The sequence below is a fragment of the Lytechinus pictus genome, chromosome 14 (assembly GCF_037042905.1).
Source record: "Lytechinus pictus isolate F3 Inbred chromosome 14, Lp3.0, whole genome shotgun sequence".
In the NCBI taxonomy this organism is placed as follows: Eukaryota; Metazoa; Echinodermata; class Echinoidea; order Temnopleuroida; family Toxopneustidae; genus Lytechinus; species Lytechinus pictus.
In genome coordinates, this window is record NC_087258.1 from 3,501,681 (window position 1) to 3,516,180 (window position 14,500).

A 14,500-nucleotide genomic window follows, 5' to 3' on the forward strand; every position below is an offset into this window, starting at 1 on the left:
ATATTGCAAAGGATTTCCACTTTCAGTTGATGCTCTGGTTCTTGAAGCTAAAACTGTAGTTCAATCAATTAATCAAGGATTTCCACTTTCAGTTGATGCTCTGGTTCTTGAAGCTTAAACTGTAGTTCAATCAATTAATCATTTACGAATATATCACTTTTAATATATTACTTCCTTTAGCCCCCCCCCCCCCCCCCCTCTCCAAAAAAGACTACTGAACCTGCTGAAACTTTTAATCGATTGTTCATGAATAACACCAATAGACATATCCATCGTTCAATCGGGTTTTCACTTTTTTTAAGTTAACTACCAGTTACATGTATCTATTTTTTATCCATGGCAGCACGTCCGTTTATAGAAGTTAATCGTTTGGTTTTTATCAGCGGAGGTATAGATCATAATATTACAGTCACACCAACGATAGCAAATCCAGACGGATAAAATATATTACGTTACTTTGAATGACACATCATCGATCATTTGGGAGTGGGTCGAGTTGATGTGACTGTGTCATCAAATGGTCACATTAGGGCGATTCCATTCCTGTCGTAAGGGACATTTTCAAAATGTCTTGTCTCTCAGCTGCTTTCTCGAACAATAAAATTATAGTTTATTGTCAACGATAAGTTTAAGCTGGTAGTGATGAGAAAAAAAGACTAATAACCCAAAAAATAGTTTGATTACGGATGAATTGAAGGTAAAAATGTTGTGTATCGTACGGGATTCAGAAATTTCCCGTCAAAGACGCAAACTGTTCACCCCAGATTTACCCATGGAAAACAGACCTTTGTCGGTTGTATTTTTTGTTTACATAACTACCCAATAGTACTTTAATATTAATTACCACGAAACAAATTAAAGTTCCTCGTTTGTTTGGACAACACGTTGAAAAGTGTAGTGAAAATAGCTGATTTCTCTAGCATGGAATTGCCCATTAGGGAAACCTTCCGAAGAATACCCAGGGGCCGCGGAACCCACTTTTTTCCAAAACCGTGTACAAAAACGTAAAAATTAGCATATGATTGTGATTTTTAGCATGGTCAGCCCCCCCCCCCCTTTTTGGCTCAGCCCCCCCACTTTGAAAACCGTTCCGCGGCCCACCGTCTTACAAAGACTTGTGATTGATTCTCAACTATATGGAAATCCATCAATGTCACAATTTCCCTCCAGGAAACCTGCACAATGTCCATGTTAACAAAAATAAAGCGCGACGAATTAACAAGACAACGATTAATGTAAGAGTATACATCATATCTAACATGCATTTCAGATGCTGGTGTTGCTGGCTTTCCATAGTTGTGGTTGATCGGACCAATCGCAATTCTTTGTAAGACGGGTCCCCGATCTTTTCAAACCAATTGCGTTATTTTGAATGATATGCCATTGGTCAGTTTGTAGATACTTTCGTTGGAATAGCTGCATCAATCGTCTTGTTAAGTTTAAATTATAACCGTTGGGATGAATAGGTTATATTGTTATTTTACGTAACTGACACTCTTTAAATCATAATTAAAGTTGCACTGAAAGGAAAGAGGGAGATAGGTCTGTGTGTGACTATAATGATTTGGTGCATGTACCTTAACCCTATCCTAACTGGGCTATTTCGGACCAGTAGATACTGGGGGGTCAATTTGACCCCCCCTCCCCTCAGATCTCGGCCGCTGATTGCGCAATCGCCGCGAAAAATTGCAAGCGCGTAGAGCCGGATTTAAACTACAAGAGTGTATAGTAAAATTTTCCCCAAAAAGTTTTTAAATATGTTTTTCTTAATTAATTATGCAAATAAGCATATGAAATTTGCCATAAATTTGTTTTTTTGTGTATGTATTTGTCTTTAACTCAATTTATATTATGTTATATAGCTAGTAGAATGCTAATTTTTGGTGGGAGTATCAATTATTACATTTCTAACAAATATCTACAAAAAATAACAAAAATATAATAAATTTCTTATGTATTTTATTGTTTTTTGAATTATTATGTATTTCTTTGTTTTTTCAAACCTTTGTTTTTTATTGTTTTTCCCGATGAACTTTGTCTAGGACCCTTTTGAGATCATAAATAGCAAAACTAAAAATAATCATAAATTTATAAAATTTTGGTCGAAAAACACAATTTGCATTGACTTTTTATACGGAATCACGTTTTTGAGCAATTTCTGGTCTGACATGCACTTACAAAACGTTGCATAATTTTGGGACCGCGTACCCGGGCGTCGCAAATTTTGTCTCAAAAGATGCGCAAGACTTGAAAGTAAAAAGTCAGTGAGCGGCGCAGTCAAACAATTCCAATTCCAATTCGTGCGACGGCGTAGTGACAAAATTTGTTGAGGGGGGGGGGAAGGGTTAAAGGGATCATTCACCCTGATAACAAATGCAAAATGTACAATGTTACAGAACTGTTGCAGGGGCGGATCCAGCTCCCGCCAATAGGGGGGGGCCGAATTTTTTTCACCCATATTTTCCCCGAACGGCCGCTCAAAGCTGATTGTTGTTTGTTACTTTGAAGGGGTTGTCACATTGGCGTAATGAGCCACAAATTTTGAGGGTGCTTAATACGGCATATTGCGTAAAATTAATAAGAAGTTGCGAGCGAGCGAAGCAAGCGAGCAACAAATTTGACATTTAAATTACAAACATCAAAGTTTGTGATAGATTTTGACATAACATTTGAAAAATTATAGGCCTATATTTCACACTTATCCCTTTCCTTTTCTCCCCATTTTCTTGGTCATGCAAAATGGGGGGGGGGGCAAAACGCCGATGTCCTAACAGTCATTTCTTAGCTTTATTCTTATAAAACAACATAATAAATGAAATAATCTCATAAGCACTATTTGAATAGTGCTAGCGCGAAGCGCGAGCGGAAAATGTTTGGAATTTCGTGTGTTTTTGTCCTAAAAATTGAATATTCTGGGCAATGTTTGTGAATCTGAACAAAATGCGAATGTAACTAGATGATTACTGCGAGCGCAAAGCGTGAGCAAAACATTTTAATATGGGTTCTGGCTTAATCGAAAATGTACATGTTAAGGACGATTTGTAAATCATGAAAAAGGAAGTTCCTAAATTAATAATGCGAGCGCAAACTGGATAATTTTAGCACGTTTTGAATAAAGATCAAGCTGCTTATCTCAATAAACATGTGTGCGCGTGTTTTAGAGTTAGACAGTATCTGGGCATTCTGAATATATTTCATTTTTATCATGAAAATAAAATATTTGATATTCCGGTATTTAAAGGGTGAATTTAAGCACTACCTAAAGCACTGTGTAGGGAAATTGTGAAGTGTATGTGCATGGATATCACTTAATGATGACCTAGGACCTGGACATTCTAGGCCTAAGGACATTTTGCCATCATATGAAAATGATGACTATGTTCCTATTCCTCTTCCTAAGCACGATATAAAAAGGGACAATATAGTTATTAGGAATTCATGAACATTTTATTATTATATTTATTAATGTAATAAGCCTAAGAGTGAGTGAAATTTGTTGACATTTCAGTCCTGAAAGATGGATATTTTAAGCACTTTTGTAATCATGAATAGGATGTATGAGTTTATATATATTTTAACTACATGTATTAATGCGAGCGCAAATCGCGAGACGAAATTGTTGATTTCATAAAATTTTGATTTTGACTGTCATAAAAGGGGAATTTGAAGTATTTTGTTATAGGATTAATATATAAAGAATCTTATGGAATAAACAAAGACAACATGTAGGCCTACTTGGCAAATGAAAAAATGCGAGTGCACTGCGCAAAAAGCTGTAAATGCAGATATTCACACCATAAAACGGATATTTTACAGAGCACTTAAAAATAAATTTGTAAATGAAACAAAATAATAAAAGCTCGATGTCCGAGCTGAAATATGTTTTGTATATTGACTTCAAAATCTGATATTTTTCTACATATCAGCCTATTGAGCAAGAAATGTATCTCATTAAACAGGCAATGCGAGCGCGAAGCGCGAGCGAAAATTTAATAAAGTGACATGAAATATACAGCATTTTATAAAATCATTTTCCAAATCTTCCCCTGACCTTATTTTATTCACTCGTCTCCCTCCTTTTATTTTGCTCTTCTTTTTTCCTCCTTTATTTGCCCTTCTTTTTCTTTTTTTTCCTTTCTTTCCTCCTTTTTTTTTTTTGCTCCGCCAATAGGGGGGGGGGGGGCCGGGCCCCTTGCCCCCCCCCCCCTGGATCCGCCTATGCTGTTGTAATTTGGCAAGATAACATTTGCCAAATGCTCGACACTTGTAATTTGAAATACAATTCGAAAGGTTTTGGAACGGATTTGTTTGTTGTTTTTTAAAGGTGATATTTCATTCGTTGCAAATTATAGTTATTTTACATTTCTTATGAAATGATGTTTTCTTTTCAGATATATTACGGTTGCCAGTGAATAGATTAAATCGTAACCAAATAAATAATACTAATAATAATTGCGATAGCATTGGTCATATCCAATTCCACCGAGATTTGAAATTTGCTGTAGTCTAATATTAATAAGAATGGGTTCGAATAAAAAAAAAAAGATTTCCCATTGTTCGTTGGTCAACTTTTACGCCTCAACTCTATATCACATTAAGTGTTAAATTAAAAATAGTTACTCGGAAATAGTGCAACATCCCCAAAACTCAGGCCCTTCTATTTTTCCTCTCTCTCCCCAATCCTCCCCTCCCCCACCCCCCTCTCTCTCTTTCTTTCTCCCCCTCTCTCTCTCTCTCTATCTATCTCTCTGTTGCTTTATTGCAGGAATTTCTTTCATTCTGTCGTCTTTCTTATTTGTTATCTTTTCCATCCTCACAACCAAAATAAGTATTAGCGGGTATTCACTCTTTCTTAAAAAAAAACACCTTAATAACATGGCAGGAAATTTCATATTCAGTCAAACACTGTTGACACAGACCACTGTTACTCCAATATATGCACATCTGCTCGACCCTGACACACACACACACGTAGGATTACAACTAAACACTCATTCACATCCACAAAACAGGGTATAGTTAATAAAATCAAAGGTTATATTGTGAGTATTTCAGTTGGCGCCCGGCTGCATTTGAAACTGAATGTATAATATTGCTGAACCTCAAAAGACTTTTTAAAGTTGATTTTATTCACATCGATTTTTTCTCCATTATTACATACAGTAGGTTCTGCGAAAGCATCGCAATATTTTCATCAAATTATCTTTAAGTTCAGATTTAAATGGTATAAATCTAATATCGCTCTTTAGTATATTCGGCACGAGAGCCTTGAACAATCACCCCCACGCATGCGTTTATTTGTTTTTGATATGATTATAAACACATCATAAACGTGTCATTAGTGCCAACGTGTCCTACAAAACGATTTATTTTAGTAATGGAAGCAATTTTCTGACCAATATCCGCCAGAAAGCCTTCACATTGACTAAAAATTAAATAAATTCGGGATATTTAAAACCAATTTTCACGAATCCATGTTCTCTGAGGAATCTAAACGTCATTAGTCCAAATCATGTCATCCAACGCTTTCCGACATAATGAGAATCTGTTATTTACTCTTTTTATCAGCATTATGGGAACCATATGTAAACACTAAAAAAAGGTACCGTCCTTATATTTAGTAGATAATTGACAGCATGTCATTAATGAAGTGTTATTTCAATTTCATGACACTAGAAACCACTTCCAACAAACTGAAGTGATTCAATGTGGCAGAATTTTAAAACAGAAATTAATGCATCTTACAAACCAGAATAAAAAAGTATTATATCATTGTAAATAGTTAATCATATTACTTTTAATAATACTGATAATAATGATGATAACAACAGAAACTTTAAAAAAAATTATTGCACCATATACGAACGCATTATGATTGCTATGATTTAGAAAGAAATTACAATTTGAAAGTATTATTTTTCTAAAAGCGAAATATACCAAATAAATACTCATATACAATGAAGGTGTAAATATATATATATAGATATATATATATAAAGAGCTTGATTCCAAAAGGAGCTAAATCCACTTTTGACCAAAATTGATTTTTTTTTTTAACACAAATATATGTATCTTAGACGTGGGAATCAAATGCAACATATTGCATTTGAAAAAAAAATAGAAGTTGGTGAAAAATTGTTACAAATTTGAGTTTCGTTCCAAAAGGAATTAAATCCAATATGCGGTTATTTAAAATTGGTTATTTTTCCTATTTTAAATAAAGTTATGAATTCAATTTTGTAGGTACATGTTGTAGATACAAGTTCACACCATCAGTGCAAATTTGGTTGAAAATAAAAGAATTTTACAACTTTTATGAATATATTTGGATTTAACTCCTTTTGGAATTAGATATCGAAAAGTCACTGTCCTTAAAAAAGATGACAAAATTTCGGTTTTTTTTTTCTTTTTGAATTTTTCGATGGATAAACATCAGAAAAGATGTGAAATGTATTGTGCTAGCTATATTTATGTGTTTCGTGTTCAATTTCCAATATCAAACATGTCTTAACTGGCAAAAATTGACATTTTATAAGGGTTTGTTCCAAAAGGAGCTAAATTCATGAAAAATATATTTTTTTTTTTTTATCGATAATACATGCTAATTTTTTTAAATCAAGGTTCAATTAATCTAAGATGGTAGTATTATCATCTATATCAAATTAAAACAGCAGTGGCTAAGGGAAAGTGCTGAATAAAAAACATTGATTTACAGAAAAATACCAAAATTGGATTTAGCTCCTTTTCGAACAAAACTCTTTATATATATATATATATATATATATATATATATATATGAAGAGTTTTGTTCGAAAAGGAGCTAAATCCAATTTTGGTATTTTTCTGTAAATATATATATATACATTTACTTTTATATGGAATAATGCTCAACGGACGTTTCAGTAAAAAAAAGAAGTTGGCATAAAATAATTTCTCCCTCGGGAAACTGATTTATTATCTAATATTTCCGTAATAATTACTGATTTTGATATTTTTTGTTCCTGTTTCATTAGACAATTAGGCCTTAATTATTTCCGCTTGAGGGTGCATTTATATCCACCATAGCCCCAAATGCGGCAAAGTAACTCAAATCCCAGTATGACAATATTGGCTACAAACAATTTTCAATTTCAGGCGAAATTATTTCCGTCAAATAATGGTAAAAATAACCAAATTATATTTTATTGGTTATACTTTGTCAAAATGAGTATTATTGTGAAAGCATCAGCTGCTCACTTTTTTCATAATGTATTTAAGGAAATCAGATTGTTCAAATATCTTGTAATATATCATTTATTATGTATATCGTAGTTCACCCTTGTGAAATGCCAATCATCCTTGTTGTATGTTATTTAAAACAACTTATATATATCATTTATGGTAATAAAGATACTGTTTCATTGAATATCGTAAATTTCATGATAATAAAATCTTAGATAGAAATGAGCTATTGATTAAAAATAACTTGAGATATTGTCAAATTATTCACCCACTGCTTGGGAAAATATCAGGCTTTAAATAAGTAAACAAAATTTTGTTTTTACTGGTTTTAAATAATTTAGATGTGTTGGTCATTCAAATTCAATTGATCTATGAACTAATTAGAGTACGATAATATATATATACATATATATATATATATATATATATATATATATAAATGCGTGAAATTATACATGTACAACAGCTTTGGCAACTCTTGTATTTAAATATGTGAAAGAAATGAATGAAGAGAACAATGGTAGGCGTACACTGTAGCTTAAATCAAGGTTCCCCAGAGATACCTGCCCTTTCGGAAAAAAAAATGGTGATGCCGAAAAAGTGCCTCTAATATATATATGTATATATATATATATATATATATATATATATATATATATATATATATATATATATATATATATTAAATAAGACGAAAGGGATGAATATATTTATATATTTAAAATAAAGTACGGCCATCGTATATATCGTATATGCATGATATATCGTACATATTAAGATTATGAAACCTAAACAAAGTATAGGTTTTTCATGCCATGGCCATTTCTAGATTGGCAAAAGTAATGAACATAATCAATGAGTGTACATTGTGATACACCGATATATGTTTATTATACATGCATCTTTAAATGATAGCTGTGCTGCAAAGATGATCTTAACCCACCCCCTCCCTAAAAAAAAGCGACAAAGATTGAGGGAAGGGTTGGCGACACTACTTTGTGCCTTCAAACATAATTATACATGTACAGTTATTTTACTCTAATTTTCTTGTATATATTGTGTCATGTATGAATACTCAGCATTCGTCCTAACTTTTTCCTATTACAATTTCTTTCGCTACAAAATCGTTTACATAAAAAAATAAATTAAGTGATTTTCAAACATTTAGTGTCGTAAATGTTTCTTTAGATTCATTTGAATTTCGCCTTTCAACCTGTTGTGAAATAGCATAGGCACTCCTCGTCGGCCCACAGCGCTTTCTCGCTAGATCTATTTCATTGCACTTCTTACCGAATCGCTTCACATACATATTCTTAATTCTCTTTGTACAAAAGAATGATAAAAAAATGAAAAGTCCTTCGAGGCTCATAAATATGATAAAGAGGTGCCAAAAGAAGTCTTGGTCGGTGAACGAAGCTAGGATTCCGAACATCCAGGAAAAGCCAGTTGTGGTGGAAAGTTTGGCGTAAATGGCTATTTCGGCAGGCTTTTTAGTGGGTTCCTGAACTACGCTTTCCTTTTTCAACGAATGTCGATTCCTTGACCTCGCCTTGTGCAAATTATACACAATTGGTGAAAACATAATAACATTAATTGTTAAGAGTATGGCTAATGGCAAGACAAAGAGATATAAGAAGGAGTAAGGATCGGCAATCCAACAAGAAAAATAAGTTCCGTAATAGACAGGTAGTGGTCCACAAGCGCCGAAATGGCATGCACTTCCGACTGCCGTGAACGCAGAAGGTACACACCAGGCGTAGAGTGCGTAGGGTATGTGTTGGCGAAGGCGTGATTTATCCCTACTTTTGTGAAGAACATCAAGCGACCGATTGGCACATCCACACATCTTCGGTCCGAATGTCTGGAAAGCATGGAAGACAATGGCGTTGGTCCAGAATATACGCGTCAAGAAGAAGTAGTGCATTATTACCGCAGTTACTTGGCATTCCAACGATCCTGGGACCAGGTTAAGATTTATGATGAATGTAATATTCCCGCCTATGGAGGAAACGATGAGCGCCATGATGTTTAGCCCAGGTAGTGTTCGCAGCTCCGAAAACATCACATAGGTCAACAGAGTAATCAAAAGGCATAACGAAGATATTGCTAGTCCGGTATATGCCAGGATAGTTTGAGCACGAGAAAAATCGAAAAATACAACCACGGTTTCTGAAATGACATTGGTGTACTCGGTGCAGACCAGCACTCCTTGTGGCGTGTAATAATAATCTGGGGGATCATATACAATTCCACTTCCAGATACCATGCTTCCATTTGGCAATATTTCATACTCTGTCTCATTTAATAGGATTCGCTCACATTTTGGATTAATTCGTGACTGCATATCACATACTAAAGCACCGAATGTCTGTTCGTCAGTAGAGATAGTACTGTCATATCCGAAAATATAGTTCTCGTAACAGTCGTAAAGACGCGACGTGCTATTCACGAAGACAATCGGGCAGGAGGTCTCCTGACCATGGATAGTAAACTCCGAAGATTGTACAATAGTGAGGTTCCCATGTTTACAATAGTTAATCAGATAGTTTAGATCAGTAAGATTTCCATTGAGTATTTCAATGAACGCGAAGCTTCCATCTGGAGGGGTCTTTACGCATACATCATTTACATAAACAATCATTTCATTCGCATTATTTAGCTCTGATAGTTTACCGAGAATCTCTGCCAATAATTTGGCGTTGTTTTTAGTCACATCCTCTGGGTTCGCGACTACCATTGTAACAATTACTTCGTAGGCGACATCATCAGGCTGCTGATCGGTAACGGAACCGTTGGCATATACTGGGCTTATATAAATATCCCATGAACTGTTATTGAATATCGCTTGGTTAAATGGTAGCTCCCCTTTATCGATAGAAGGCACTTGCACATCTACCGCCCCGTCTTTATTTTTCTTATGGTTATTATCCAATTGTAAGGAAAGTTGCACAGTAATCACTAGCTCCTCGTTGAGACCAATCGATTCGTTGATCGCAGCAGTGATCGCTTCCACAATTATCACAATGTCATCATCGTCCAGCTCATCAGTTGCTGTGACTGGTACGCAATCCTGTTTCACAAGGGTATACCCGTCAGCGCAGTAGAGTTGTCGGCACTTCCCTAAGTAAGGATCAAAAACCTGTCCTTCCTCACATGTATCTATTATTCGAACAACCAGTCCATTTTCTTCATACACCACAGTGCTGCTCTGATCTATAGCTGCCATGTTGTAATTTGTGACAATTCTATTAGTAATCTCTCTGTCGCCGTTTGATTGTTTCGGTCCATCGCGGCCAGTGGAATTACGGAGAAAATGGTCCTGAAGTGTGTCTTTCGTCGGGCATTTGATCAAACTTTCTTCAACTCCGTTGCATTCCGCGCAAAAAGCATTGCGATATAATGTAGAACCCCACACCTTGGAAGAGGAGATATCAGTAGCAACCAAGGACAGGTGCCCAGACACACAATTCTGTTCTAACCACCTTGACTTTTGTGATATATTTGTGGGGCAATGGTCTATCATTCTCAAGCATGGTCGGAATTCTTGTCCGAATGGCACACGGAATCTCGTTATACAGTACTTCCTTAGGTAGCTTGACAATATCTCTGGCTTATCATAAACAGAATTTGGTAATTCTCCATGGCAGTACGCATCCTGGATCCAGAAATGAAAAATGCTCACGAAGTTGCATTTTGCGCAGAAAATATTTCGATATGTTATGCCGTCAGTCCCTTGAACGAAAAGCTTAGCAATATCATCTCGATGATCGATGTTTGTACAATGAGTTTCGATGTTTTTGTCTTTCCAGTCTGCATGACACTTCGTTTCCACCAGGACAGATCCAAACTCGACTTCATCCAAATGGGTACATTCTAGTATGTGTTTCGTTAAGTACATATCATCAGATTGGTCATCATCTTGATCGTTGAGGTCCTTTAAACTATATTCCATGGACAAGTGAGGGGAAGCACCAACTACTCCTACAGCTCCACTGGGTACGTCCGTCTCTTTCATACCATCTGTTAGTTTTCCATTTAGTTCGTTATCGTCACATAGGCACTGGACATCGTAGTCACTGCAGCAATCACCATACAGAGGACAACGAGAATCGCAGAAGCATAGGTAACCGGTACGGATTGATGATATCTTCTTGGTGCTCACCAAGTAAGTGTATATAGAATCAAAGTCGGAAGGCCCTGATCCACATCTTCCAAAACACGAATCTATGAATCCACACTTATGTCTCTTAGAAACCTGACCAGGAGATTCTTTCTGAAAATCTACGTCAGGATCGATGTCATCGTTCTCTGGAAATGTGGTAGTTAGTTGCAAAGCCGAGTGAGTCCCATGGTCCTCTAATTGACTTTGCCCTGTCTTCGTTTCATATTCGGTGATAGGGGTCGTATTAAAAACCCCAAAACGTGTTGTTGAAGTGTCTTCACCCTGACAAGTGTTTTGTACCCATAGTATGATCAAGAGAGTGAAGGTTCGTTTGAGTAAAGCCATCTTCAATTCAGGATGTTCAATTCATGTAGCTGTAACGAATCACTACATCCTTAGAAAGAGCGGATGTATCTAAATGGAAGCTGTCTTCACAGACCATATGAGATATAATGATCAAATTATTTTAGGGCATCCCATAATATCTAACCAAAACATTTATTTGATTATGATAAGTACGAAGACCTGTGAATCAACACACCTGTTTGTTATCTTATCTCTTCATTTACTCTACCTCTTGTAAATTTTGAAGGATTTTCGTTCTTAAAGCTGATTTAATGATGTGGAAATATCAAGGATGAATTCCTTTAGGATAACCAAGAATGTTTTCCAATAACATGGTCAACCTCCAAATGTCTGACCTCTGGAACAGATGAAGTCATATAATAACAAATATAGGGGGCTCAATACTGAATAAATTTTAATGATTAAGCCAATGAAATATAAAGTAAGTAAACAACTTCCAAAAGCATGAAAAGACACGCCGCATGCACATAATCATAATGATGTAAAATCTAAAATACAGAGTGCTATACTCCCATTATTATACTCCTAACAATTACAATATTAATAATAATGATAATAATGATAATGATAATAATGATAATGATAATGATTGTAGTAAATATGAAAAAAAAAGTAACAAGAATGTTAAAATCATGTATCGTAATGTAATCATTTAGTAATGATAATAGCTGGTAATGAATATGACAACAAACCTCGTAAAAAAAATGGGAATTACCCAAATAAATCAAACGTAATTTTTTCATACAACTTTCCCAATATTGAGTTTGAACATGTAGATATAACAATCGAACTAATTAAAAAATGATGATATTCGCACGATATTGTGCTTGGTCTCGCTTCAAGGAATAATGAGCTTTCGCTATTTCTGCTTGATATAACAGTACCTGGTATGAACACGCTATTCATTGGCAACATGTCACTAACGTTATGACATAAAGATGTGGTAGATAATATATAAAATGACTTCCACGCACTTTATTGTTCCTCAATGCACATCTTTATGACATTGCGACGTAATCGACAGATCAAAGTTCTCTTTGCAGCATGCTCTCAATTTTGTATGAGATGACCACTCATCCTTCCATACAATATTCATTTTAATAAGCCCTCAAGAAGTCTGCTTGTGAAATATGAGTGATTGTTAACAAGATATTAGTCAACTGGGAAAATTTCAGAATTACAACAAAGCCATAAAAGCGGACATGCAGTACAATAGCACATAAACATAGATAGGGGGTTAGCTTCAAACATGGAGCATGAGATCATTTTAAGGTCATCTACAGTTTCAGACGTCTCTTTGAAACAACATCACACATTTCCTAATAAAAGCAATTCTTTTGTATATATATATATATATATGTATATATGTGTGTGTGTGTGTGTAAGTGTATGATGGTGTGGGTGTGTGTGAGAGAGATAACGTGTGTGTATCATATCCTATATAAACAAGTAAAATTAGTTAATGAGAGAATAATTATTCTGTAAGTAGGTAAATGAGTTACCCAAACCTGTCCATCCGAAAAACGCAATGATGATTCTTTTAATTGATTTTATTTTTCAAATGAAGTTATTTCCATGAGATTTGTCAAAGGTGTTGCATTTATCATATCCTCACACATTTTCAACTATGCTTATGTTCCCGTGTACGTATGCTGTATATGTATGTTATTTGCTTTTGGCGAAGACATGATGGCAAAGGCAGACATGAGGTATACAAAACGCGTGGAGGCAAACGATGATGACAAACGAAACACATTATTGACATAAGTATTCACAATACTATCTTGCTTAATGCGGTTTTAATAGATATAATTGGTTAATCATTAATCAGACCTCGTGCTGATTAATCTAGGCGCGTGCCTCTGCGCCCAGGAAAAACAAAATGATTTGTATTCCAAATGTTCATCCATCAGGCAGGGCCCTGGGAAGCGGGGGTGCATAAATTTAAGTAAAATCACCTTAATTCATTTTGTAGTGATTTTTTTTTTTGCCTGTCAAATTTGAACCAGCACTCCTATTTAAAAAAAAATACCTTCCCAGGGAGCTGCCATTAGGGTAATGTATGTAAAGTATATATCGTACAATATTTAACCATATTCTTAAAGCATTCCAGATAACATTGTAATGTAATAGTTACCCTGGTCAACGAACACGTATAATCTCGATCCAAGGCTCACCCCCCCCCCCCTCCCTCACGCACACACACTTTTTCAGGAGTCGTATTCATTAACGTCAAATGCATGTTCAGCCCCCCTTCCCCATAGGGAGACTCAAAAGACTCGAGAAATGAAGCAATAAATGCCATTAAATCAGTCTCCCTTTTTTTTCCGCTGAATAGAGAAACACTTTTCCTTCGATTTGCGTGCGATCCAGCACCCCCCCCCCCTCCCGCACACACAGACACAAAAACACATTCTTGCTTCAAGCCCCTTCTCCTGAAAAGTGAAATCGAAAGATTTCAAAAATGAAGCATCAAACGCCATTAAAGCATTTTTTCCCCGCTGTATAGTATAGGTAAACTTCAAACCCTCGTGCACGCAATCTTTCTTCGCTTTGCGTGCTTTCAGTGCTTATAACAAAATTAATCCTGACGGTTAAGTCTTCGTCTTACCAAAAAGCCCGACTTTTGATGGGAGTTGGAGAAGGAACTGAAGATTTAATTTCAATTTATTTACTCAACAATCATCAGGTACAATACTATTGCACAAATACATACCAACATTGATTAAAAGATGACTTCTATATGCTAAG

At 35.3% G+C, this 14,500-nt stretch overlaps 1 protein-coding gene across 1 annotated transcript; it reads right to left on the minus strand.

Moving 5' to 3' along the window:
* Window positions 1-7,920: 7,920 nt before the first annotated feature.
* Window positions 7,921-13,092, minus strand: LOC129276341 (uncharacterized). The gene has a single exon (XM_054912724.2). It carries the CDS (start codon window positions 11,726-11,728, stop codon window positions 8,378-8,380), a length of 3,351 nt encoding a protein of 1,116 aa, XP_054768699.2. The 5' UTR covers window positions 11,729-13,092; the 3' UTR covers window positions 7,921-8,377.
* Window positions 13,093-14,500: the final 1,408 nt, after the last annotated feature.

What these genes read in the sequence shown, in the direction of transcription:
- LOC129276341 (XM_054912724.2), bottom strand. Translation starts at nt 11,728, where the DNA reads ATGGCTTTACTCAAACGAACCTTCACTCTCTTGATCATACTATGGGTA.